The sequence below is a fragment of the Podarcis vaucheri genome, assembly GCF_965113315.1.
Source record: "Podarcis vaucheri genome assembly, chromosome: 16".
In the NCBI taxonomy this organism is placed as follows: domain Eukaryota; kingdom Metazoa; phylum Chordata; class Lepidosauria; order Squamata; family Lacertidae; genus Podarcis; species Podarcis vaucheri.
Genome location: NC_138754.1, coordinates 3,599,022 through 3,620,380, shown reverse-complemented (window position 1 = coordinate 3,620,380; position 21,359 = coordinate 3,599,022). Strand labels below are relative to the sequence as shown.

At 50.3% G+C, this 21,359-nt stretch overlaps 1 protein-coding gene and 1 long non-coding RNA gene across 5 annotated transcripts in view; one reads left to right on the top strand and one right to left on the bottom strand.

Annotated features, from left to right (window-relative positions):
• Positions 1-19,193, top strand: part of ARNT (aryl hydrocarbon receptor nuclear translocator) — a 36,803-nt gene extending 17,610 nt beyond the window's left edge. For 2 of the 3 annotated variants that reach the window (XM_082202146.1, XM_082202144.1), the window contains 17 exons: positions 391-604; positions 1,705-1,918; positions 2,956-3,055; positions 4,968-5,033; positions 5,339-5,424; positions 6,487-6,563; positions 7,078-7,212; positions 8,031-8,105; positions 8,830-8,981; positions 10,988-11,098; positions 11,287-11,362; positions 12,143-12,266; positions 14,060-14,159; positions 14,484-14,655; positions 15,050-15,209; positions 16,310-16,464; positions 17,022-19,193. In XM_082202146.1, the coding sequence (XP_082058272.1) occupies positions 391-604; positions 1,705-1,918; positions 2,956-3,055; positions 4,968-5,033; positions 5,339-5,424; positions 6,487-6,563; positions 7,078-7,212; positions 8,031-8,105; positions 8,830-8,981; positions 10,988-11,098; positions 11,287-11,362; positions 12,143-12,266; positions 14,060-14,159; positions 14,484-14,655; positions 15,050-15,209; positions 16,310-16,464; positions 17,022-17,111 (2,107 nt within the window). In that variant the 3' untranslated portion in view covers positions 17,112-19,193. The remainder of the gene's footprint in view (positions 1-390; positions 605-1,704; positions 1,919-2,955; positions 3,056-4,967; positions 5,034-5,338; positions 5,425-6,486; positions 6,564-7,077; positions 7,213-8,030; positions 8,106-8,829; positions 8,982-10,987; positions 11,099-11,286; positions 11,363-12,142; positions 12,267-14,059; positions 14,160-14,483; positions 14,656-15,049; positions 15,210-16,309; positions 16,465-17,021) is intronic. The other variant, XM_082202145.1, reaches the window with a different exon arrangement.
• Positions 18,655-21,359, bottom strand: part of LOC309520705 — a 28,865-nt gene continuing 26,160 nt past the window's right edge. The window contains exon 6 of one of the 2 annotated variants that reach the window (XR_014214315.1): positions 18,655-18,791. This is a non-coding gene — a long non-coding RNA (uncharacterized lncRNA). The remainder of the gene's footprint in view (positions 18,792-21,359) is intronic. The other variant, XR_014214314.1, reaches the window with a different exon arrangement.

Below are 21,359 nucleotides of genomic sequence, written 5' to 3'. Positions count from 1 at the left end.
GGTGCCAGACCACATGGGCCCCCAGTGGCCTGATCTGGCTACAGGGCTCTTCTCATGCTCTCAACCGCTGTGCGCTGTGAGCATCCCAAAGGCACCTAACTGGCTGCCCATTGCCAGAAGCAGAACCCTGCGCCCAATGGTCCTTTTGGCTCCAAGTGCAGTTGAGCTGCTTCTATGGTTGTTCCTGTTTTGAAGCGGCCAGAAGTTTCTCTTGCACCTTTCCCTCCCCTGTTGCATGTCCAGCATGAGAGTTTTGCAGCCTCTAACCACGATTCCTGGCCCCGCATCCATTCCTTTCCTCCTCCTCTCGTGCGACCGTGCGCAGGGTTGGGCGCTGGAGCCGTGTGAACTAACCGGCCTGCCTCCTTTCGCCCTCCCGCCAACCTGCAGGGAGAACCACAGCGAGATCGAGCGCCGCCGGAGGAACAAGATGACGGCCTACATCACGGAGCTGTCGGACATGGTGCCCACCTGCAGCGCCCTGGCCCGCAAGCCGGACAAGCTCACCATCCTGCGCATGGCCGTCTCGCACATGAAGTCCCTACGGGGCACCGGGAACACCTCCACTGACGGCACCTATAAGCCCTCCTTCCTCACTGACCAGGTACAGGCTGTTAGATTTCTGTTGATGCCACTGTGCAGTTTTCGGAGTCACAAGACTCTGTTTACATTCCAGACTGTTGGAAGTCCATGGGAGATGGATGTTGCTGTTACTGGTTTCCTGTTTCTTTGTCTCAGTTGGTTCACTGGCTCTCACAGAGAGAGGATGTATATTCTTTTCTGTCTGCGTAGTTAGAAATAAAACCTAGCAATGTAGCTTATATTTCTCGTCCTTCTGCTGCTTGGATGGATGAGGGAACGTGCCTGAAGCCTCATCAAAGGCTTAGGTCGTTAATTACCGTCGGAGGAACGTCCGAGGAGGAGTAGCTCGGCCGTACGGAATTCCGACACAGGAGTCCCATCCCCCTACTTAACGCGGGGGTTATGTACAGGGCCTCCGTGTGCGTAAGTAGGGAGCACCCTTTAAACGCCCTTTGTGCTGTGCTTTCTCCAACCCAGAGCAAAAATACTGGATCCAAAAATATCCATAACTAGAATTGAAGTTCTGGGGCCTCCAGGAGGCTGGAGGACGTGTAAATAAAAGTGGCAGCAGCTGCTGTTAGGCGGAGAGGCTGAGCAGCCTAAACAAACCCCTGCTGTGTCTCTGGTACCTTCGGGGCTTCCTCCGCCCTCCCTTACGTCCTCTTTGGGCTCTTCTCGTGTGCCACGAGGACTCTCCTGCTCTTTCCCACTATTTCTGGGTTTGAAGTGAATTGGATTTCCCCCCAGTGTATATTTGGCCACATGAGAGTTGATCATCCCAGACCGTTGGTCCATGATTTTCCACATAAGGCTGGGAGAGACTCGCTCTCTCAATCCCCACAGACCCCTCTGGATGTCAGTGTAGACAGCGCTTGTCTAAGTGGGGCAATCATGGGTTTGGCTTGGGGCAAAGTAGCTCCCAATGTTTGTGTTCAGAGTCATGAGGACTAGAATCTTGAGTTTATTTTTCAGGAGCCATGCCTCAGGGGTAGACCAGAGGCTTTGCATGCAAAAGGTCCCAGATCCAATTGCTGGCATCTCCAGGTCGGGATGGGAATGCCTGCTGCCAGTCAGTGTGGGCACTACTGAGCTTAATGCTCTGCCATCTCTCTCTCTCTGCAGGAGCTCAAACACTTGATTCTGGAGGCGGCCGATGGGTTCCTCTTCATCGTGTCCTGCGAGACGGGCCGGGTGGTCTACGTCTCCGACTCCGTGACGCCCGTCCTGAACCAGCCCCAGTCCCAGTGGTTCGGCAGCACCCTCTACGACCAGGTGCACCCCGACGACGTGGACAAGCTGCGGGAACAGCTCTCCACGTCGGAGAACGCCCTCACGGGTGAGCTCGGCCGTCCAGCCACCAGCATCCCAGTCGGCACATGTCCTGTAAATTCCTGCTGAAATCCTGTTAGCATTTCATAACCGTGGATGTCCCAGGATTTATGCTTTGCCCTGCTTTTTAGCGCAGGAGTGCCCCCCGTTCCGCTCAGAATGGCAACAATGCAGTCATCTCGGGGAAGCAGAACCCAATGCCACTCGCTGGAAACCGCAAGAGGGCCGAGTTGCTCTTGAACTCAAATCCTGCTTGCAAGTTTCCCACAGGCACCTGGTTTGCCACTGTGAGAACAGGATGCTGGACTCTTCAGATGTTCAGGTCCCGAGGCAGTCTGTCTAGATTCCTGGGTGGTTTGGGTCATTTGACTGTTGTGTGAATAGGATGCTGGACTAGTCTGGCCCCCTTTGGTCCTGATCCAGCAGGGCTCTTCCGAGGTTTTTGCATCGCCGAATGCACCTGCTGTTGGGGACGGGCCGAGCGCGGTGAGGGTACATTGCGGGGGGGGGGGAAGAGGGCTGGAGTCTGACTTGGGAGAGGCGGTCAATGATCTGTGGGGGCCTGTGTCAGCCAGGAGGCAAGAGTCTGTGGCAGGGGAATCTTCAGAGTTGGAGGGTGGAGCACAGAATGGGTCGGAAGAAGAGGAGGAAGAGGCAGGTCAGGCAAGTGAAGAACCACTGTCTTCCAGAACCAGGAGGGAATTGAAAAGGGAGGAGCAGGGGAAGTTTCCACGCAGGCATAATCTCCGGCTGTGTGTGCGCAGCCCATTGGGAGCAGGTACATAAACTGGAGAGGAAGTGATTGGAAGTTGCTGCAACTTCTCCATAGAGCACGAACCAGAGAATTCTAGTGCATGGTTATTGGGAGCCATAAAAGCTACTGTAAGTGTCCACATTTGAGTCAGTTCTTAACTGTCTGCCATGTGCATTCCTTTTGCTGGGGAGTGCATAAAACCCCAACAACCACCTTGAACGGTAGGTTTCTCCTGAGCAGAACTGCCCTCACATTTTTGACTGTGACAGTGACGATTTCCTTTTGCCCAGGTCGCATCCTGGACCTGAAGACGGGGACCGTCAAGAAGGAAGGGCAGCAATCCATGCGGATGTGCATGGGATCCCGGCGGTCTTTCATTTGTCGGATGAGGTAGGACAGGGCTCCTCGGTTCTGCGTACAAAACCCACATGCCGTATTTGCGTGAGCTGGGCGTAAATAAGGACCGCAAACAAGGAGAAGTGTCAGTGCCTGCTTGGGATGCAGTGCCAGAGCGTGATTTGGCAAAACATGAGCAGGCCTCAGAGCCCAGGATCACTTGAAGCTATCTTATACTGAGTCAGACCCTTGGTCCATCTAGACCAGTGCTGTCTACACTGACGGGCAGAGGCTCTCCAGGGTTTCAGGAAGGGGACATTCCCATCCCCTGTGTAGAGGATTGAAACTGGCATTGAGTATGGTTCTGGTTGTCTTACCATGTTAATGGGTATTATAGAGCTGGGAAAAGGCTTAGGGAAGGGCAAAGGATGAAAGGATCTAGAATGCTGCAGGGGCTGCAGTAACTAGCAGAATCTATGGCTTTTGAGTTTAGGAAAAAGTGAGAGGGGCAGGCTAAGAGGCCTTGGTGCGATGCAACAGTATGCTATGGTGCTTTGGAAGTGTATTGTAGCTACCGTATTTACTTGAGTCTATTGCGCCATCAAATCTAATGTGCGCCTCAATTTTCAGAACCGTGAAACCCCCAAAAAAGTATTGGCCGGCAAATGTCAATGTGCCAGCGAATCTAATGCACGCCTTAATTTTCACAGTGTAATTTGGCCAAAAAAGGTGAGCATTAGATTCAAGTAAATACGGTAATAAATTCATTGCTGAACTTTCAGAAAAGGAGAGATCGTTCAAGGCCATGTTTCTGTTAATAAAAGTGCCAAGCAACGTAGTGTATTAAGAATTTACTTCTACACCACTGGTTCATACTCAGGTTTAGGGAACAAACCTTTAAATAAAAATGCAGCCCTGAGAAAACCCAAGCAAAGCTTCCAATAGGGACCTGGTTTATGTAGAAAATCTATTGCACAAAAGGACAGCCTCACTAACCACTTGTTCAGCGAACTGCCAAATCTGTATATTAATAGTATTATTATTATTTTAAAAGCCTCCTGCTGTAAAATATAAATGGATTGGGGATATTTTGAAACGAGTGTTAATTCACACAATCGTCGCTGCTGTGTGGGTGAGGAGGAAGGAGAGAATATTATTATAAATATTCAGTTCGTCAGTTGCCTGATATATAGCAGTCTCCAGGTGACGTACAGCAAATCTAAAAACATACAGGGGTATTAAGTTCCAGGCAGGGCTGGGGTGGGGATTCCTGCTCCAGGTTTCTCCCCTTCAGCCTTGAAAGTCCCCAGAAATGGCTAGCTGTCACATTCATCAGCAACTGCATTGTTAGAGAGCCAGCGTGGTGTAGTGGTTAAGAGCGGTGGACTCGTAATCTGGGGAACCGGGTTCGCTTCCCTGCTCCTCCACAAGCAGCTGCTGGGTGACCTTGGGCCAGTCACACTTCTCTGAAGTCTCTCAGCCCCACTCACCTCACAGAGTGTTTGTTGTGGGGGAGGAAGGGAAAGGAGAATGTTAGCCACTTTGAGACTCCTGAAGGGGAGTGAAAGGTGGGATATCAAATCCAAACTCTTTTTGAATAAAAGTTTCTGGAAACCACAGGAGGGGGGAGGGCTCTTGTCCTCAATTCCTGCTTGTGGGGTTCCTAGAGGCACCTGGTCAGCCACTATGAGAACAGGACACTGGACTAGATGGGCCCCTGGCCTGAGCCAGTAGACTCTTAGCTTCATGACCAGAAGCAGCCACAGCATGGCTTTTGGGAGTGCTCCCTGGCCAGGCTGCATGGAAGCAAATCTGTGTAGTTCTGCCACAAGGAAGCAGGCAAAGGGCTGTGGGCCAGCTTGGTCCCTAAGTGAAGATACAAACGTCTTGCAGGGGGTGGGAGGAACCAGAATATTTGGGTGAAAGTGGAAGTAACTTGAGTTTGTTTCTGTCCTTCGCTCCACAGATGCGGCAATGCCACGGTGGATCCAGTCTCCATGAACCGCCTCAGCTTTATGAGAAACAGGACCCGGTAAAACTGGTTGTTCAGGGAGCCAGGGTTTGGTTGGCTGATAAGGGGTAGCGAGCAGCCCAATGTTAGCTTCATGTGGCAAAGCGGAGTAGTCAAACTCTGATCTTCCAGGTCCTGGTCTGATACTCTAACCACTATACTACCGCTGCCTCTCACATTTGTTTAATCAGTGCAGGGGGTAGAGCTGAGGTTTTTGTTGGCAGGTTCCTTTCCTGAGAGTTCTGGTGGACTCTCATCCCCGCCGCCACGGTAGGATCAGCAAATGTAACCCTGGCAACATATTTCTCTCTGTTCCCTCCTTCCAGGAATGGGTTGGGTGCTGTGAAGGATGGCGAGCCTCATTTTGTCGTGGTCCACTGCACAGGCTACATCAAAGCCTGGCCACCGGCAGGTAACCTCCCCTGAATGTCTCATTCTGGAAGACCCCCTTTTTGATGTTTCTGCTAATTCATTTATTTCCTGTTCCTTTGAAGTCCTGTTCTAAAAATAAAGTGTTATAGGGTTTTTATCAGGAGGGTGGGAAGTCTGGACGATGTTCATGGGTCCCTTCCAGGCCTGTGATCTTGTATCCAGTGGGTTTAGAGTCTAGTAAAAGAGGCCACTGAACTGCTCAGACAAGTTTCTTTGCAAGATTCCAGCTTTAGCTAGCTGCTGAAGTACTGCCATTTACATGTCCAAAGAGCGGGCTTGGTTGCCGTAGAGACCAATGGATGGATCTTTTCCCACCTTACCTGTCTGTATGTTAAGTCATCCTGGGCTGGAGAACGATAGGCCAGGGGGCGCTGTGTGTGAAAAAGAGAGAGAGAAAAGTGTGTGCGTGTGTTGGCTGATGCTGGAAGCTGGAGACACACAGGATTGTCCTGCTCTGTTCTGGATCCAAAACTACAATTTGATAATCTTGCTGGGAATTTAATGAGGAAGCAATATCTGCTGGAGTTTGAATGCTGTGAGCCCCTCCCACCCTATGCTCAGGTTGTATCTATGCATAAATAATGCCATGCATCCTAACTTGCTCAGATTTTCTTTCCCTTGTTTTCATTTTTCTTCTACATAACTGTCAATTTTCCTTTCTGAGATTCCTTCACTTCCCTCTTACCCTCATCTTTCTTTTTTTAAATTCACTAGCAGTTTTTTTTAATTACTGCATCCCTTCTTCTTCCCCTCTGACAGTTGTTTTCTCCCTCCTTTCCCATAGCAAGATACCCACTAATTTTACCCCGCGAGTGTTTCCGCACGGAGACCCCCGTTTTCAAAGGCTTCCAATTACCCCTTGGTTCAGAAGTGTTTCACACAATGCTGGTCCCGCTCTACCTCCACCAAATTTCTCCCACTCTACCGGCTACATGGGGTCGATAGCATATATTTTTTTAACCTACTAAGACCAGAAAAGACCCACCTTTGAGAAAAGCCTGTCCTGGCTCTGAGCTCAACTCCTCCTTCTTGCCACCCACAGGGGTCTCCCTCCCGGATGACGACCCAGATGCTGGGCAGGGGAGCAAGTTCTGCCTGGTGGCCATCGGCAGGCTGCAGGTGAGTTAGCCTTTCCCTCAAGCCCCAAAAGGACGCGGGAACCAGGTTGCCATCGATTGCTCAGCCTTCTTTGTACCTTATTGCAGCAGGTGTCCTTATCTGAGAGCCTCAAAAGCCGGACCACAATTGCTTTCCCATGTTGCTCCAGGGCAAGGCTGGCAGCTTGCCTGAGGCCACTTTCGTAGAATCGTTGAAAGGGCAACCCAAGGGCCATCTAGTCCAACCCTCTGCAATGCGGGAATCATGGCTAAAGAATCCCCGCGAGATGGCCAGTTTGGTGAGCGCATGGCAGAGATTAGGGCCCAGCTCTTAGGGAGAATCCGCTGCCGAAGAAGAGAAATAAGAGAAATAATCAGGGGCCTTCCGCAGAGTTTCCTGCCTCCCCTTACTTGCCAACTCGCCTTCTTACGGGGGAAAGGGCTGTCTCTCCTCCAAGCGGGAAGCCCAATCCCTCCTGCCTAGCCCCCTCTCTGTAACCGGCCCCTAACCTCTTGGCGTCTCCCTTCCCTTCCAGGTCACGAGCTCGCCCAGCTGCGTGGACATAAACACCGTGTGCCAGCCCACCGAGTTCATCTCGCGGCACAACACCGACTGCCTCTTCACCTTCGTCGACCACCGTTGCGTGGCCACTGTTGGCTACCAGCCGCAGGTGCGGGGAACTGGAGGAGGGGGTTCCCAGCAAGAGCTGGGTGCTCCTTGGCTCCCTGGGTCCAGGCCAAAAGCCCGCTTAGTCCAGCATCCTGGATAATATCATTTATATATAAGTTAAACAGTGTCGGGGCTAAAATACACCCTTGCTTAACTCCCTTTGTGATTTGTAAGTTGTCCATTTGTAGAGCAGTGCGCCTTTCATCACAATATCATTGTATAAGCATTTAATCAAGTACAGCAGTCTTTTGTCTATATTTGAGGAGTTCAGCTTCTCCCAGAGTCTTACTCGCGAAATTGAGTAGAATGCAGCTTTCAAATCAATGAAAGCTGCGTATAGCATGAGGTTTCCTGGGGACAGTCCCCGGATTTACAAATCAGTCCTCTGACAAAATCCTATCATTCCTACTGAAGTTGAAAAGTGACCCCGGACTCATTGAAAAAAACCTGGTAACCTTAGTATAGCGCACCACCTGGTTTTTGCAGGAGCCGGTCGGATGCCTCCAGGAAGGTAGGGAGGGAATGCAAGAGCCCTGCCTCACTATTACTCATAAGAACTTAAGAAGTGTTTGACGGCTGGGTCGGGCCACAGGGGGCGCTCCTAGCCTAGCATCCTGTTCTCACAGTGGCCACCCAGATGCCCCATAGGGAAGCCCACAAGGAGACCCACATGCAACAGCAACAGCTCTCCCGACTTGCTATTCCCAGCAACTGGTTTTATTCAAAGGTAACCTGCCTTCAACTGTGACATTCTGACTCTTTCTCTCTCTCTCTTTCTCTCTCTCCCCTGCCCCCCCCCCCCCCGCAAAAAAAAAATAGGAACTCTTGGGAAAGGATATTGTTGACTTCTGCCACCCGGAAGACCACCAGCTTTTGAGGGACAGCTTCCAGCAGGTAAACCAGCCACGAGTCCATGACTGGTTCAGCCTGGCATCTGCACAACAACCCAGCACACCCACCTTGGCAAAGACGTTTTGAATGCTGTCGGAGCAGGCAGGGGGAGCCTTGGGCCCTCCTGAGGTTGCTGAACTACAACTCCCATCCTGCTCCTCCCTGGCCACGCTTGCTGTCAGGGCTGGTGGGAGTCGTAGTTCAGCAAGATCCAGAGGTTGCACACATGCCTGCCTTATAGACCAATCCGTTCCCTGGTCTGGAGCACAAACTTCAGGCCATCTTTCCAAAGCCCCAGGAGGGAGGGAGGGGAAGCTGGCTTTTCACGACCTTCACAATCCTGCATTCCACCCCATAACCATCAACATCTGTGGAAAATGGAAATAAATACCTGCCAGGTGCCCTAGTGCGGGATGCAGAAACACTTTTAAAAGAGGGCAGGCAAGTTTCAGCCCCCAACACAATGTCGTCTCTTGCACTAGCCCCCTTTGCTGACATTTTTTAGAAAGCTGAAGTGTGGGGCTAAGATTGGGGAGCTCCAAAGTGGCGGAGCTTTATTTGGGGTTCTTCTGATCCTGGGTCTTAGGATAAGCACTGCCCTTTCAGGAACTGCATGTCTTGTGGGGTTTTTTTTTTGGGGGGCCTCTTTTCCACCCCTCTGCTGTGGCTGCTGCTGTTGCCGGCGTAAAACCAAAACAAACCCCCCACCCCCACCCCGTTTTTCCAGGTGGTGAAGTTAAAAGGCCAAGTTTTGTCCGTCATGTTCCGTTTCCGGTCCAAGAACCAAGAATGGCTCTGGATGAGAACTAGCTCCTTCACCTTCCAGAACCCCTACTCAGATGAGATAGAGTACATCATCTGTACCAACACCAATGTGAAGTACGTACGCGGGGACCCCCTGTGCCAACCCCACCCACCCCACTGGCAGCAGGGCCTGCTCTTTCGCTGTGTCCTCGAAAGACTTGTAGGGTGGAGGGGGCTTTGCAGTCACCCCCAACCCCAAACCCCTTAGCTTCATTCCAGCCTCTTTTTAAGTAAAATGCATTATAATAAGTTTCTGCTTCTGGGTTGTCAAATCTCCTTTGCCTTTTTTGTTGTTGTTGTTCAGTTGAACCCCAAGACCTACCAGCCAGATGCAAAATCAGGCAGGGCACATTCAATTTTAAACCCAACTTTGAAAATTCACAGCTTTCCGCAAAGAATTAGGGGAAATGTCATTTGTTAAGGGTGCTAGGAGTTGTTAGGAGGCCCCTCTATTCCCCTCCCAGAACTACAGTTCCCAGAGCTTCATGGGAAAGAGGGATAAGCGCCTCTGGGAATTGTAGCTCTGGGAAAGGAACATGGCACTTTCCCTAAACACTCTCGGCATCAACTACAGCTCCCAGGATTCCTTGGGGGGGGGGAGCCATGGCTATTTAAAGTCGCATCACCGTGCTTTAAATTTGTGGTGTGAATGTGGCCTTTGGGTACCCGATGCTAGTCCTATGCAGAGTGGACTCACTAAAATCCGTGGACAGGCTAACTTAGGTCCATAGATTTCCATATGTCTGCCCTGACTGGAACTTAGTTAGCTGCCGCCCTTAGAATTAAGGAGCAAGGAGCCTCCAATCCCATTTCTGAGTGTAGGGATTTGTTTCCAGTGCTAAGAGGTCACAGCTCTTTTGCACACACACAAAAATCTGCTAACTGTGAGTTCAGATTTCTCCATTTTAGCTGCCTAACTTGCTTTTTCTTGCTCTGGGGTCAGAAACCCTTGTTGATCTACTGCAAAATTGCCCTGAGATCTCCCCACAGTCTACTTTCTGCCCTTCCCTTGGTCTAAACCGCCTGTCTGCTCTGAGTATCCCCCTCTTTTGCTCTTGATTGGACAGGCTGCTGTGATGTCAGGGAATACGCTAGCCTTAATTGGAGCAGACCTACAGAACCTGACTACCTTGGAGAACATAACAAAACCCTGCTGGATCAGGCCAATGGCCCATGCAGCATCCTGTTCTCGCAGTGGCCAGCCATAGGCCCAGATCCGCAGCAGGAGGTTCATTAGTTTCATTGGGTCTGCTGCTGGGTAGGACTGGCATGGAACGCGACTCATAATGCCGCCCCCCCCCCCTCAGCCATCAGGACACCAGCTCTCCTCTTGGTCTGCCCCATATTGTCATGTTGGTGTCATTTCCTTGAGTGAATCCATACACTCACCATCCCCAAATCTGAAACTGGGACACATTTGCAAGACTAAGAATCATCTCCAGCTAAGTTTTACTGAGAGTAGACCCATTGAAATGAATGGAACTAAGTTATGTTGACTGATTTCAGTAGCTCTGCTTTGAGGAGCGCCAACACTGGAGACTGCTCTCAATTTTCTGCCTACTGCCCATCTTTCAGTGTATTGTTAAAATAATTTTGTGGTGTCGTGGAGGGGCGGGTGGCCTCTGAGAGAGTGTTGTGGCAGTCGGCTTGAGTAAGCTTATGCACAATCTATCTCTGCCCCTTCACTTGGGGGTGGGGAGAACCCCACACACCCATACACTCATCCATCCCATTTCCATATACCAGCTTCAGATGGGGAGCTTCAGAGAAATCAAAGCCAGATTTTGCATTTATTATGGAGTCGCTTATGTAGAACAGTGTAACGTGTTTTGTTTTTAAACTGATGACAATCTAGCTTTAAAAACAAATGTGCCTGAAATTTATCAAAATGCAGATTTAAAACCAACAGATGCGTGTAAAAAGAATTGTGTGTCGGGGTAGCGAAAAATACTTTAGCAGGCGCCAAAAACATCCTTGAGAGGAGGGAGGGGCATAAAGACCCCCTGGCTCACTGGAATGCTCTGAGGGTTGCGATTGGCTCCCTCCAATCCCTGACCTTCCCTTCCCTGATGACCCCCCAGGAACGCCAGCCAGGAGTCCCGGCCTGCCTTGGCCAGTCAGATGCAGCGGCCCCAACTGGGCCCCAACGCCAGCCTGCCTTTGGAGATGAGTCCTGCCCAGCTGGCGACGAGGTAAGTGGGGGGCTGGCTGGAGTCATCCTGGGGCCCTTTGCTCTGTGAGGGGTCTATCCCAAGGCCCCCCGGGGCATGTAGGTGTCGGAGCACCTTGTAAGCTCTGCTCAGTTCCTCTCCCTGCTTTGTGGCACTTTCCTCTGACCCACGACCGGCTCCTAACCTCTTAACAATGGCTTGCGTTTCAGGCAGCAGGCGACGCAGCCAACAGACGTCGACGTGGTCCCTGTCAGGGAGAGCTTAGCCAGTTACGACCACGCCCAGGTAAATCGACAAAGGTTCCAAGAGTTTCCAGGGGGACTCGTCCCAGCTCCCTGCCCTAAATTGAGACCTGGCAGAGGGCACACACAAACACACCCGCTGACACGGATCACTGTGTCCCTCCTTTGGCAGACCACACACTCCACTGGAAGGAACTCATGGCGCTCAACTCTGTGGAGTTGCCAGTCGCCATTGGCGACTAGAGGAGTCGTTCAATACTGGACTGCAGTGGCATGAGAGGAAGAAATGACTTTTTTTTTCATAACTCCCCTCTTCAGCCATCCTTCAGCCTGCCCCCTTTGCATGCACACAACTGAAAACATAGATTTTGTGGAGTGGCAATTCAGACAGGATTCTCCCACCCCGTCCACTCTCATTTAAGTGGCACATTGCAGGATTTATGTTAGTACACACCTAGATTCCAATCCTTGCTCAGCCGTGAAGCTTATTGGGGTGTCCAGGGGCCCAGTTGCCATCTCTCAGCCTAACCCACCTCCTGGGGTAGTTGTGAGGATAAAATTAGGGGAGGAGGAATGGAGTATGGTGCCCCAAACTCTCAGGACAGGGTGGGGGATGGAAATGGAAATAAATCCCTGGGCTAATCACTTATTTAGTTGTGTGTGCACATGTTGACACCTGCAGATTGTATCCAACCTTCATCATACTCAAGACTCTCTGCAGTTCATGGGGTTGACTGACCTTAGGCACGTTGATTCCAGAGGATCTACTCAGGAGTAGGACTGAGCTGACTGTGCAACCCTGTGTTTGCTCATCTCCTTCCAGGCTGCCGTTCAACCGGTGGCCACCACCGGCCCGGACCATGGCAAACCTCTGGAGAAAGCAGAGACCCTCTTCAGTCAGGAGCGGGACCCTCGCTTCAGTGAAATTTACAGCAGCATCAGCACAGGTGAGAGGGTTGGGGTCGAGGGGGTGGGAAATCAGAGCCGGTAATCGGTAGCCATGTCAGTCCATCCCCTGGGAGAAAAAAGAGAGAAATCTTGGGGAACGCCAAAGGTCCCAAGTTCAATCCCCAGGGGCATATCCAGGTAGGGCTGGGGACGTCCGACCTCACCTGAAACCTTGAACCCGTCAGTGTCAACAGTCCTGGGCGAGGTGGGCCCAAGCAGCCTTTTGCTATAGCTTCCTATGAGTTGGATCCAGCATTAGTCCTGCTAAGACCAGGACCCCTTGAAATGAAGGAAGGTGGTGGATTTGTTCCTTATTTAGCTGTTTAATTTATAAATCCTGCCTTCTCCCCAGGCCAGGACTCAAGGCGACTTACACAAGTTAAAGTGGCACAGAGAAAGTACAAGAAGCTAAAAGCATATTTTAAAATAGTTTGTTTAAACTAGAGTGGCCTTTGTCCATGGAGTTTTCTTGGCAGGGATACTGGAGTGGCTTGCCGGTTCCTGCTCCAGGTGGATCACATTTGGTCAAAACTCTCCACTATGACCTGTCCATCTTGGGTGGCCCTGCACGGCATAGCTCATAGCTTCTCCGAGTTATTCAGGCCCCTTCGCCATGGCAAGGCAGTGATCCATGATCACTCCCTGCTTATTTAACTTATATGCAGAATTCATCATGCAAAAGACTGGACTGGATGAATCCCAAGCTGGAATTAAGATCGCCGGAAGAAATATCAACAACCTCAGATATGCAGATGACACAACCTTGATGGCAGAAAGTGAGGAGGAATTAAAGAACCTTTTAATGAGGGTGAGAGAGGAGAGCGCAAAATATGGTCTGAAGCTCAACATCAAAAAAACAAAGATCATGGCCACTGGGCCCATCACCTCCTGGCAAATAGAAGGGGAAGAAATGGAGGCAGTGAGAGATTTTACTTTCTTGGGCTCCATGATCACTGCAGATGGTGACAGCAGTCACGAAATTAAAAGACGCCTGCTCCTTGGGAGAAAGTCGATGGCAAACCTAGACAGCATCTTAAAAAGCAGAGACATCACCTTGCCAACAAAGGTCCGTATAGTAAAAGCCATGGTTTTCCCAGTAGGGATGTATGGAAGTGAGAGCTGGACCATAAAGAAGGCTGGTCGCCAAAGAATTGATGCTTTTGAATTATGGTGCTGGAGGAGACTCTTGAGAGTCCCATGGACTGCAAGAAGATCAAACGTATCGCTTAAGGAAATCAGCCCTGAGTGCGCACTGGAAGGACAGATCGTGAAGCTGAGGCTCCAATACTTTGGCCACCTCGTGAGAAGAGAAGACTCCCTGGAAAAGACCCTGGTGTTGGGAAAGATGGAGGGCATGAGGAGAAGGGGACGACAGAGGATGAGATGGTGGGACAGTGTTCTCGAAGCTACCAGCATGAGTTTGACCAAACTGCGGGAGGCAGTGGAAGACAGGAGTGCCTGGCGTGCTCTGGTCCAGGGGGTCACGAAGAGTCGAACACGACTAAACGACTAAACAGCAACAAACTAGAGTGGAATGAAAATAGCATAAAGGCAGATTGAAATATAGATAATAAAAAGGCAATGTCAGAAGCACTTTCCTTATAAACAGTCATTCCCAAAAGCCTGTCAGAATAAATTTATCTTCTTCTGTCAGCAGGAAGGGCAAGGAGAGAGCCTGTCTCTCGGAATAAGGCCCATTAGTATCAGTAGGTCTTTGTTGGATACCGCCCAGTATCCCGTTCTTGGGTGGCCAGGTCGGGGCTAACCATGCTTCTCTCTCTCTTTCAATCAGACCAGACGAAAGCCGTCTCTTCTGGCTCTCTGCCTGCCAGCCAGTCCATCTTCTCCCAGGGAAGCAGTTTCATAGCTCCGCGTCCCACCGAGAACTTCAGGTGAGGTCTAAGGGATAGTCTCAAGACTCCTGCAATTGGCTGAGTTTCCTTTCCAGTTTAGCCCAGCCTCCGCAGTGCAGTGGTTAGAGTGAATGAGGGTTCAAATCCTCACTCAGCCACCAAGCTCACAGTCTCCCAGCTTAACCTACATCAAAGGGGGCTGTGGGGGGGACCACATAGGCCGCCTTGAGCTCCTCGGAAGAAAGGCGAGATAGAAACTGAGTGAACAAATAGAGGAATGAATGGCATGCCAGCTCTCTGCGTGCCTCTTCAGCCACACTGGCCTTTCCTCCCTTAACTCTGCCCTCTTCCTCGCCTCTGTAGGAGCAGCACGATGGTGCCCCCCGTGAACGTCATTCAGCAGCAGCTGCCCACAGCACCGCATTCAGCCTCGGCGGGTCAGATCCTGGCCCAGATCTCTCGCCACTCCAATCCTGATCAGGTCTCCGGGACCACGTGGGCTTCAGGGACGACACGCACGTCTTTCACTGCCCAGGTAGTTTTTGTCTTTTTCCTACAAACCATATATATGGGCATCCCTAGTACGAAGTGGGCTTAGCCACAGTTTTGTGTCGAATAGTCACAAGCTGCCGTGTTTGCTGGAGGAGCTGGAGCTGCGCCTGGTTTAGGAGTATAGGAAGCTTCTGCCTCATAGAATCATAGAACTGTAGAGTTGGAAGGGACCCCTGGTGGTTATCTAATCCAATCCCCTGCAATGTAGGAATCTCAACGAGATTGTACATAACCGACGGCCATCCAGCCTTTGCTTAAAAATCTCCAAGGAAGGACATTTTGTTCCTGTAAGGACATACACTCCAGCTTCCCGTAACCTACCAGTTGCTTTTTATTTATCTGCTCACTGTTTAAATTTCTTTTTCGTGCTCTTCTAGCAGGCGGCTTCCCACGCTGTTAAGACTCGGCCACCTTCCTTTGCCATGGGCACCTTCCAAGGCACCCCGTCCTCCTTCAGCCCCATGTCGACACAAGGCTCCACAGCTTCGCCAGGCGGGTCTGCCTACCCAAGCCTTGCCAGCCGCAACGCCAGCTTTGGTGAGTGTTCCCCACCGGGTTTGGAAGTGCAAGCGGTGATCCTTCTGTTGAAGTGGCAGGACTCTGTCGCCGTGCAGTTCCTCGTTCTGCAGAAGCAACGCTGTGAAATGATGGGCGTGTATGTTGAGCATAGCGGGAAGGGCCGGAGCTCAGCAGAAGAATATCTGCTTTGCTTGCAGAAAGTCCCAGGTTCAAATCCAGGCACCTTCTGCTAGGGCCGGGGAGACCATGCCTGAACGTAACAAGAGCCCACAAGGACCGCCTCTCTCCATATGAACCTACATGGACCCTGGGATCATCATCTGAGTCCCTTTTTCATGGGCCTCCTCTAAGAGAGGTCCAGAGGCTGGGAACATGACAACAGGGCCTTTTCTGTAGTGGCTCCCTGCTTGTGGAACGCTCTCCCCAGGGAGGCCCACCTGGCACCTTCCTTGCATATCTTTAGGCACCAGGCAAAAGCATTTCCCGTCAACCAAGCCTTTGGCTGATTAATATTCTACATCCTTTTAAATGTGTTTGTTGTGGAAACAATTGCACAATCAATTCTTTTTTGAAATAATTTTTATTGGTTTTACAAAATAAATCACGATTAACATTTTTCAATAAAAGAAAAGTTTCAAATAAAACAAGATTATCCCAAATCTTAGGACTCCCCTCCTCCCCTCTGTGGAGTTTCTTAATCAACTGCGTATTCAAGTTCATCCAAATTTCAGTTCTCCAATATGTCCAAAGTCTCTGTAACATTGCAAGAGTTATTCAGAGCATGCCATTAACAGCACAATAATTTCATGGTTGCCAGGAACAGTATTTTTCAGACTTCCAACAGGAATACTTTCAAATGCTTCCTGAATTTCAATAACAAGGGAGACAGGCGCACCTCACAAGGGAGGGCATCTCCTGTGAATCCACCTGGGATCTACCTTCTGTCCCACTTCTGATTGTTAGATCTCTTTCTGCAGCCCAAAGCAGGGCGTTTCCGCCCACCAACTCCTTCTAAGCCAAACCAGTCAATCTAGACCAAAGCGTGTTATCAAGGGCATGGGGAAAGAACAGTCTGTCTCCTACACTCAGTGCTAACTGCATTTTTGTTCCTTTCAAAGCTGCTGGAGAGAGCGGGCAGGCCCCAGCCCCGTTCCAGCCCCGGGCAGCGGAGGGGGTCGCCGTGTGGTCGCAGTGGCAGGGTCAGCACCACGGACAGAGTCCAAGCGAGTCGCACGCCCAGCAGCCACCACCAAACCAGTCAGAAGTCTTCCCGGTCAGTCAACCTCCCCTCTGCCACGATTCCAGTAACTATTCCTGCCCCCGTTTTATAAACAGAGGCCAAGACACCAAGGATCCTCTTGCTAGGGATCCAAACCAGGATTTAAACCTCCAGCAGCCGACACTATTTCCCCATCTTTGATTTATTTAAAAGCACTGATAACCCAAGAAGCTGCACTATACTGAGCGAGACCGTTGGTCCACCTAACTCAGTATTATCTACACAGACCGGCAGCAGCTCAAGATCCTCTCACAGCACCCTTAACAAACGACAGTCCCCGGGATTCTTTCCGGGAAACCGTAACTATTAAAGTGGTATAAGGGTGCTTTAAATGTATGATGCAGAAGCAATCTGAGTTAATACAGATAAAGGTTTTACATAGCACATTTGAGGGTGGGGTTCATTTTAGGGGGCACTGTTAAAGGTTTGCAAGTAGGAAACCCTTCTCCTGCATTCAGGAACCACTTTCTGCCCGTCCTAGAAGATACAGTGCACTGTCACCCAAGCAACGATAATTTCATTCTCATTTTCGAATTCCCTTTCATTTACAGGACATGTTGTCCATGCTAGGGGAACAAGGAGCCAGCTACAACAACGAAGAGTTTCCCGAGCTGAACATGTTCCCCCCCTTTTCGGAATAAGGATGGGAAAAGATCTGTGCAGATGGTGCAGTTTCCCCTGGCCCCCCGTGTAGCGACGCAGGGAGGGAGGAGCGTTTGTGACTCCCCCCACCCTTTCTAACTTCTGTCAAAGACTGCCAAAGTCTTCCTACTTCTGGGAAGCAGAAGCGCTGCAGGCGAGGCATCGCAGAGGGAGTCCGGCTTGTTCCCAACTTGGGTGGAGCCTCCGGCGAGGCCGCTGTTTCCCTCCTTCCCGGCAGACCTGCCGCGAACCGGTTGTGTTTTGGAGAAAGCCGCGTGTGCAGAGTCCAAAAGCAGTCGCGAGGACTTGGGGAGCCCGATGAGTGGACGATGCTCAGTGTGCGATCATCAGGGATTTTTAAAAGCTCAATGGGTGTTTGGTTTTTTAAAAAAGAAACATCCTATGCCATAACCTTTTATACATATATACATATATATATAAATATATCAAAACTGTATTCTTGTTTATACGATGTCAGGGAATGGGGGCAGAATTTGCCCCCTGAAATGATGCTTAAAGCGCTGTGTAATTCCGTCACCTGTGAACACCCGAGGCATATAGAGGAACTCGTTGCCGCGCACTCGTTTCACTAGCGTCCGCACTCGTGTGTTCAGGTCTTGCACGTTATCTCCCTCGAGCAGTGTTAATGAAATGGAGGGGTCTGCCTGCCCCCACCCCAACGGTTCACCCTGCTGGGCTAGCAACTTTCTCAAGTGCCCCCCTTTCCCAGCAGCCGCCAAGCCCCCCACCAGGGTTTGAATGCTGTGTATGTCTTTAGAGCATTGTGCTCTCCCCATAATGTATAGGGGAACTGGGATGCCAGCCGGCACTGGGAACAACAAGGAAGTTGGGGGACATTGAAGCTGGCTGCACCTGGCTAGTCAAGGAAAAAGTAGGCATGGCTTGTCCTGAAGGAAGCCTTCAGGTTCCTCTGTTCTCTGGAAACCCAGACAAGCAAGTGTGGTGTTTGCCTTCTGGGATGATGAGACTCAAAGTATCCGCCATTGAAGCTGGCCCTGTTTCCTCCCATAACCTGTGCAATTAAAAGTGGGCCTCGCTGATTAGCGGAACCCTCTTGCCTTCCTTTTTTTCTTGTAACGCTTCAGGACGGGGGACACTTCCAAGCCATAAAAAGCATCCGTAGCACAAAAGCTTTCTGTTGTTGTTGCATTGTTGAGGATTTTGGGGTTCACGTGGGGCCCCTTTGTGTCCATCCCTCTCTTAATGTGAAATGGGACAGGGCTGCAATCTTCCCCCGGCGCTCACACAATTCTGGAAACAAGCAGATTTAATCTGAGCAGGTTTCCTGTCCATCTGTTGTTCCTGGTGATGTCTTCCCCTCCCCCCTTCTTCAGTGGGGGGTAAAGAACACACATACCTGTCTCTCCCCCCCCCCCCCAATCCAGGCATCATCCTGCTCACCTGTTCTAGGGGGTGGGGAGTAAGAATTGAGATGAGACGATGGGAACCTTGTTCTGGAGATGTGTGATCGTCATCGAAATATACTTACATTTGTCATGAAGCCTGAATTCTTGGAATCTACCACTGTCTTCTTTCATAAATCTCAGTTGAAAGTGGGGTGCACCCCAGGCTTTGGATAGAGGGGAAGACTGTTCCTCTCGTGTTCCAGAAGTTATGTATACGATATTGAATAGTGTAACAATGCAGTGCTGTCTTTTCTGAGAAGGAAAAATGAAAGATCAGGATAAATTCTTTTAAAAACCCACGGCGATTCTCATTTCTATCTTGCAAAACTCAGCCATTGTTTGCCAAAGCGCAAGGATTGATCTCCCGGCGTCCCAAAAATATGGCACCAACCACTTTGCGATTTAAAAGCAACAATAACTTTTTAGTAATGACTGCAGAATTCAGCATCTGGATAATTTCTAGTTCTTTCCCCCCCTTTTTGTGTACTTTAAAAAAAATCAAGTTTCTGGCCCTCATGATGAAGAGGACCAGCTTGATGATGTCTGTGGGCCCATATCTCAGAAGCATTTTACTGTTTTTCGTGTCGGCCTTTTGTCCCTTGCCCTGGCTTAACAGAGCAATTATGCAAAATAAACGATATGCCATATGTTTTATTCATGATGTTGTGCTCAGCTTTGATGAGAAAAGAGTTTCTTTTTTCCTGAATTTCAGCAGGTGGGTTTTAAGAATACGGGAATATGGTGTTTCCCCCAGGGCCAAATTAACTTGGACCGCTGTGCCTTCTCAGGCTCATGTGCTGTGGGATAGACATTGGGATTCAGAATCTCATGAGGCTGTGCTTTAGGGTCTGCTTCCAGAGATGGGGCGTTGTGGGGGGTGTCAGCTGACCAGTACCTCAAAAACAGTGTATTCCCGACACCTTGAGGATTAGGATCTCCCCCAGCTTTCCTGGAAATGCCACAGGGGATTGGATTTGGGGCCTTCTGCGTGCAAGACAGGTGTCCTGCTGCTGAGCTGCAACCCTTCCCTGTACCCATGATGCTCCGTGACCCACAAGGCACCCTGAGTATGCATGCAATGGGGCACAGGCTGGCAGTAAGAAAGAAACCTTGGTACAGAAGGCAGCATCCGTCTCTCCTGCCCAAGAGCCTGAACATTGCCCACCTCCCCACCCCAATGCCACTTTACCCATAGTGCACTGTGCTGCAGCCCACCCCCACCACCCTTATCACTGAGCTACTTGCAAGAAAAAATAAAGTAAGATCCCAGTCCTCATGGTTCTTAATGAGACTGGACATAGGTTTCTTCTTTTTTTTCCTAGCAGACCTGTGAACTGGCAGAGACACTTCTGCAGAGCCAATGGCTCGTTTACGTAATAATCCATGGTTCATTACACTGGGTGTTTTCCCCACAACAGCCAGAAACGAGGAGCAGCTTGCCCTGTTTCCTGGTGCTCCCAGGATATATTGCTTCTATATCTGGAGGCTCTATTGTGCATAAATAGCTATCAGGAGATCTATGTAAACTCATTTAATCCTTTTTTAATAAGAACCAGTACTTCCCTCTCTCAACAGAGAAAAAAATCGGTTTGGCCACGCTACATTTAACCTCCGAAGAATCCTGGGAACTCATTTGTTAGGGGTGCTGGGAAACGCAGCTACAGTTCCCAGGATTATTTTTTTTGTGGGGGAGCCTTAAATGTATTGGGTGTAGGGCAGCCACAACCTTTCTTCTGCATGGACACAAACCACGTAGCAGCTGCCTTACACGGAGTTGGAAGGGACCCTGTGGCCATGTAGCCCACCCCCTGCAATGCAGGAACATTGGTCCCTTTCACTTAGGGATGCCTACTTTGGCTGGCTGGCTCAGGTTCTCGGGGGGTTATTTCTAAAACTGGAACTGCCAGTGATTCAATTGCGGGCTGTTCCACACGCTCAGCTGGTGCCCTCCCTCAGATCTCTGACGTGGTTATAGCCTTAACACTCACCTAGCTCAGGTAAACATGCAACGCCATGATGACAGAGCAGCTACAGCAAAAGGCCTCCCAATTCTGCTCCCAGTCCCTAGCTCAGTGTCTTAACCACTACCCCACACTGCCCCAGAGCATCCCCCCGCCTCCCCCCCCCATCTCTCAGCCTCCTGCTTCTGCCAGTTGAAGAGTTGAGATGCCTGCAACTGATGCTTCTGGCCAGGAGTTAAACTTCTCTGTCTTTTTCTTTTTACATCACTGGCTTCTGAATAGCTGCCTCTGCAAAGCCTGTATCAGAGGTTAAGCTCTGCTTCTCTCACCCCTTTTAAAGTTTCTGCCTCTGTGGTGCTGCAGGGTGGCTCTGAAGAGGCCCAGGGACCAGAATAATAATGAGGACAATTTATACATTTTCCACAATCTACTGGTGTGCAGAACAGTATATATTGATTTACTTTGGCCTGTCCCACCAGGGAGTGCTCTTGCTTCACTTTCACATTCAGGTGTGTTTACACAGAGTTCCAAGATACCCAAAGGGGTCATCTAGTCCAACCCCCTGCCATCATGGCACCTTGAATGGGGCCCAGAAGCAAACCGGCAACCGGCGCAGCTGCTTTTAAGATGGGTTATGCAAGATCTAAACGGAATCCCAGCCAGTAGTCTGGCTGTGGCATTTCGGACCAATAGACCAAATCTCTCCCCCACCGCCACCGCCAAATTCACGCATTAAGCTCCCACAGGGGCAACTTTGGCCTATCCATTACTGCCTCCCATCCTAAGCTACCTCACAGGGTTGCTGAGAGGATATAGCGCCCCCTCAAACTAGTTGGAGGAAAGGAGGGATACATGTGAG